The 5,572-nt window shown below is 36.1% G+C and overlaps 1 protein-coding gene across 1 annotated transcript; it reads right to left on the minus strand.

The window, feature by feature from the left end:
• Positions 1–3,753: 3,753 nt before the first annotated feature.
• On the minus strand, positions 3,754–5,356 carry LOC112517088 (transcription factor IBH1-like 1). The gene is made up of 2 exons (XM_025124407.1): positions 5,220–5,356; positions 3,754–4,365 (listed from the first exon to the last, which is right to left on the minus strand). Exon 2 carries the CDS (start codon positions 4,354–4,356, stop codon positions 3,802–3,804), a length of 555 nt encoding a protein of 184 aa, XP_024980175.1. The 5' UTR covers positions 4,357–4,365; positions 5,220–5,356; the 3' UTR covers positions 3,754–3,801.
• Positions 5,357–5,572: the final 216 nt, after the last annotated feature.

Below are 5,572 nucleotides of genomic sequence, written 5' to 3' on the forward strand. Positions count from 1 at the left end.
ATTGTCGGTTATCACTGTTACCTATTAAACACGACTATCATGGATAAATATAGGTTGAGGATATCATCGTCCTGCTTAATATCATAATCGGTCATTGTTATGAATTTTTAACCCAAATAAATAACACGTCTATATTTATCATGAATGTGTGATTCAAGATGAATAACATTTCCATATTCATCATAAATATGCTACTCATGGTAAATATGCATCACGAACAGGGACATGTGGCAAGCTATGAGCGGTTCTTGGATCACTAGATGATGTTGCAGAAGAAGTCATCCCACTAGCGACTACTTCTAGTGATCTATTTATCTACAAGTGAAGAAGGCATTAGCAATGATGGTTGAGAACAAGCTTATGAGGAAAGCTTAGTAGTTGCACCTACCAGATGTAGCTATAAACTATTCATCCCCCTAATAGGTATGGTGATTGAGATTTCGCTAATAAGAGCTTACAGATCAGCTAGAGTTTGTATTACATGTAGGAGAAGAGGAGTCGTTTGACTTGAAGGACACGTTGGCCATAACCTACAGTTCTAAATGACTATCTGTCGTGCAAGAAGTGATGGAAGTTCTCTCAGAGAACAAGACATTGGGACTATGTCTACTACCAAAAGGTAGTTGTGCAATCGAGTTTAAATGGGTGTATAAAGTCAAATATGCCAATAACTTCAAGGCCCCACTAGTTAAAAAAGGCATTGCTTAACAGAAATATATCAAGTATGTCGATAGCTTTGCTCCCATTGCTCATCATACATCCATTAGAGATCTTTTGGCAATCGTGGCCATTTACAATTTAGATTCAGAATAAGTGGATGTGAAGACTTGCTTCCTACATGAAGATATGAAGGAAATCATTTACATGAAGCAACCCAAAGGTTTCATCTTGGATTGCAAGCCGAAATATGTTTGTAAGATCAAGAAGTCCCTTTATGTACTTGAACAATCTTCTCGTCAATGGTATAAGAAAATTGACTTATTCATGCTAACCCTTGGTTTTGAGCAATAGTGAAGGATGTTTGTGTCTATCATAGACAAAACAGTGACATTTTCACTTACTTACGTGTTTAAGTAGATGACATGCTCATTTCCTACAATAATAGATCAAAGATCAAACGGTTGAAAGACTAGTAAAAGTCAGAGTTTGGAATGAAGGATCTTACACTCGTATAGAAGATTTTAGGCATGGAAATTGTGCGGGAAAGAAATCCCAAACTCTTAGATTGACATAACAAGTTTATATCCAAAAGATATTGAAGAAGTTCAACCTTGATGGTGCCAAGATCTAGCACTGGGCTGCAGAGCACATCCATATTACAAGTGATGATTGTCCGGAGGATGACAAGAGAAAGACCAAAATATTAAAGGTTTCATATGCTAGTATGGTCGAGACTCTTATGTATGCCACATGTCTAATCATCTCGATCTCACATATTATGTTGAAGTTGTGAGTCGGTTTCTCGTGAATCCAGGTTTATCACATTTGGTATCCATTAAAAAAGGCATTTCAATATTTGAAGGGAGCAAAGACACATGGTCTTATTTTGGGTTTTTATAATGACATTGAAATTGTTGTATTTTTTGATTCTTTCTATGTAGGTGATCGATTATGTTGGAGATCCACATCCGATTATGTATTTACATTAGGTGAAACAACCGTTAAAAGGAGATCACATCTCGCTCAATTATGGCATTGTCAACCATGGGAATTGAACTTGTTACGGTAGTTGACTCTGTAAAGGAAGTTATCCATTTGAAAGAATTGATGAATGGTTTGGGCTTCGAGCAACCTCTCATGAGCATTTTCTATGATAATCAGAGTGCCATCCATTTTCCTTTCAGTTCTCATACAAAGGTTGCCTATTTGAAGAAAATCCTAATAGACGACAATGTCTCTAATATGTTCACTAAATCACAATCGCACAACAAGTTTGAGCATTGCTAAAACTTGATTCAACTTCATTTGTGTTAGGCATTTTGTTGGGGAGAGATCACATACTACCGTAGGTGACAAAAATGACATCTCTTAAAACTTACTTTATTAAGTGCTTAGAGTTTTGCTTTGTTCTACCTTGTGTTTGAGGTTGTCTTGCTTGTAACTTTGATGGGTAATGGCCATGACGAAGCTCGTCATGGTTGGAATGCAATTTGTTACCTCGTGCTAATTTGCTTTGTTATCTACTAACTTTAAACAACTTTGGAAAGGCTTGGAGAGTTTGAGCATCATGGTGGAGTGTTATGATACTTTTATCACATTTGACGTTGCACAAAAATCAGGAAACAAGAGTAGAATGGAACGCGAACTTCCCCACGGCTTTGGGTCGCACCCCAAGTCGCAGGTTTCGCTATTTGTCTTTCCGAGGTTTCTCCCAATCTCGAATCGATGGTGACACCCCACCCTCTGTATCAGTGTTTCCTGTGGCCTTCCCCGTGACTTCATGTCGCCGGATAAGCCTCCTGTGTCCCATTGGCCGGTGACAAATGGGAGGCTAGGTCATCCCTTTTCGATACTTTTTGCCTTACCTTTCCTTCCCTTGTCCTTTTCTATTGATATAATAGAAACCTTTTAGCCCTAACTTATCAATTATCCATGTACTTGCTTCCAAACACTCAACACCACTTCTATTGTCTCTAAATTCTTTCTATCTATAGTATATATGAGTTTATGAGAGTGTTCCTGGTGTTCAGGAAGATTTTCTAGCTGATATTGGATTTAAGGATATTTGTATATAAGGATGGTGGGGAACCCGACTCACCCGAACCGAACGGGGACGGGGATTCCCCACTAAAAATGGGTCTCGGGGCCGGGGATCCCCGATAGACTCAAACTAACAGATATTCTTCATGGGGTTTGGTCAGGGTTTAACCAAGAACGGGATGTTAATTCCCATTCCCGCTGAGGACTGGGCCGGGGCCGATGGCTATTACTAAAAACCGGGGCCGGGGATTACAAAACCCGCCCCATCCCCGTCTCATTGCCATGCCTATTTGTATAAGCATTTTGTAATCTCCTCGGTGGTAATATAATACTTGCTCTCTCTCTTTGGTGGATGTATTGTATCAAACTGATAGTGAAACCATGTTAAATCTTTGTGTTATTTGTTTGTGATAATGTTATATGAGTAGATCCTAGCATATACGATTGTTATTTACATTGTGGGTGCGTTCTTCTCTTTAAAGCATGTCATGTAACATCTAGATCACAATTATCCTCAATTGTTGATGGGATTGTTGTACTCTTGGATTTCTGCAACATTTGAGACCTTAGAAGTCACTTGCTAGTTAACTTTGGCTGCATATCATTCCTTACAGAAAAAGTGCAGGGGTGGACCTATGAACACCGAACGAGATCATGTGCATCTGCTCAACTTATTTTCGCGAGTAGAATTATCTTTTGAGGTATGAAAGATGCACCACTAAACTTTGAGGGGTGTTATGGGATATTAGAAAATACAAGCAACAACAACTAAAAAAATTGAAAAAAAATCCCTAGAAGTTAACCATAAAACCGAAAAAGTGGTTTAATCACGTAGCTAGAAAATTTTTGGGCTTTCAAGTATTATCACCAAGGCAAATAAGTAGGTAGATGAGTTTTTATTTCGTGGAAAAATGTTTGCTTTTGTTCTTCCTAAATTAGTTTCTTTTACTGACAACTCATTTCTGAGGTAACTAGAAGACCTGTAGTACATGCATAATTACTTCAAGCTCTACTTGTAGTTTCTTTGTTCCTGCAGATTTTGAGATACAGAGGGAGACAAACTCAAGTTACATATTAATTGATAGCTATCATCTGATTATTTTAATCCAAAACCCCAGTAGCATTCACAACATTCTTCATTACATCAACCTGTACCCTAAGAGAAAGTATGTAATCTAATGCTTCTTTAATGATGGTGACTTCATCCATGGATTCTCCACCTGGTACAAGTCTTTTAAGCACTTTTGTTCTCTTCTTCACCAATCTTTCAGCAATACATGTAGCTAAATCCGATCTACGAGATCCCATCCTCTTTATTCGTTTACCTACACCACAACTCTTTTTCAAGATCTTCTTGCTTCTGATTCTCTTGTGGCAAGTTACCCTCTGGTCATGTGCACCTACGAACTTCGATTCTGGGCCTGATAAATTGTTGATAAGAATCATGTTTTCTTCATCTATTTTGACGTCTGCAATTAGAGCTTTACTCCAAGAAGTTGTAGCATTTTTGGCAGAGGCCAAAGCAATGTCTGCAGAAAGCTTTATTTTCTTCTTTCTTTCCATGAGATTCATGTGCTTCTTTGAAGAACAACATATTTGAAGACCATGAATCCATTTCTTGATAAACTCTTTCCTGAGTTGGCTAGAATTGTGCATTTTAGTTTCCTGGAAATTACAATTTTATAACAAAATAAAGAGCATATTGATTGAACAATTATATAGGAAAACTAAATTTACCTCTGCGATTCTCTTTTCTAAAACAAAAATACATAAACACTCCAAAAATTAGTATCATTTCATAAGTGTAACGATGGTAAAGATCTAGGATTTGAGTTCAGAAAAAGTCAAATCCATGGAAAAGGAAGGAATATGTAACATGCAAGATCATAATATATGAACCATTTTTTACTCGGTATATACATGATTAACATGATATATATATATATATATATATATAGGAACGATGATACGAAAAAATAAACATTTTTCGAGAAGGCAAGAAGTGTGATATATATAATATATGATTACACGACTTGTGGGTGTGTATGTATTGTCAATGTAACATGTGTTTAATCATATATGATCAAGCTTGTGTATATATGATATTACACATTTTGCCTTCTTAGAAAATGTTTAGCTTCTTGTTTGAACAAACATGTATATATATATATATATATATATATATATATATATATATGGAATAAGCTAAAAGCAGTAATTAAACAATCAAAAGAGTTTTGAGGATTTGTATGTGTGTGGATTATTTAATTCATGCACTAATAAGTCCATCGGTGATATTTCATTCTTCACAGCAAGATAAACTTGAAAGTTCTTCCCCAAAATCCCTAAAGTTAGCATCAATTTTTGTGTACAAAAAACGATAAGATGAAGGCCTTGAGAATAGAAAGAAAATCCATGCAAAATAATTTCAAAATTAAGTTACATAAATAGCGTACGAAGTTTATGGAAAAATTAAATCAAAATAAGCAATTAATAATAATAAAATACAGCATATGTACCTTTAAATCAAGATTCTACCGATGATCGAAGATTCATGGGAGATGTGTGAGTACTGTATGTTTGCAGAGTCTTTGTGGGGGTTGAAGAACCAAAGTGTAGCAGAAGGTGAAGAAGTTAATTCAGAGCCGAGAAGAACAAAAATGGAGTTGAAAAAGCATTATTTATTAATTGTAAAGGGGAATAGGTGGGGCTATCAGAAAAGACATTGCACATGCATTCACATGGATATCCATGGCCTACCATCTCCATTAAAACCCTAAGAGGAAAAACTCCATATATTGCAACTTTGCAGTAATATTTAATAATAGAAAATAAATTATACATGTTCTTTACCATTTCCATTTTCATTTTA

Source organism: Cynara cardunculus, assembly GCF_001531365.2.
Source record: "Cynara cardunculus var. scolymus isolate 2C chromosome LG 8, CcrdV1, whole genome shotgun sequence".
Lineage (NCBI taxonomy): Eukaryota > Viridiplantae > Streptophyta > Magnoliopsida > Asterales > Asteraceae > Cynara > Cynara cardunculus.

Excerpts from the sequence above, each read along its gene's own strand:
- LOC112517088 (XM_025124407.1), bottom strand. The coding sequence starts at position 4,356 with ATGCACAATTCTAGCCAACTCAGGAAAGAGTTTATCAAGAAATGGATT.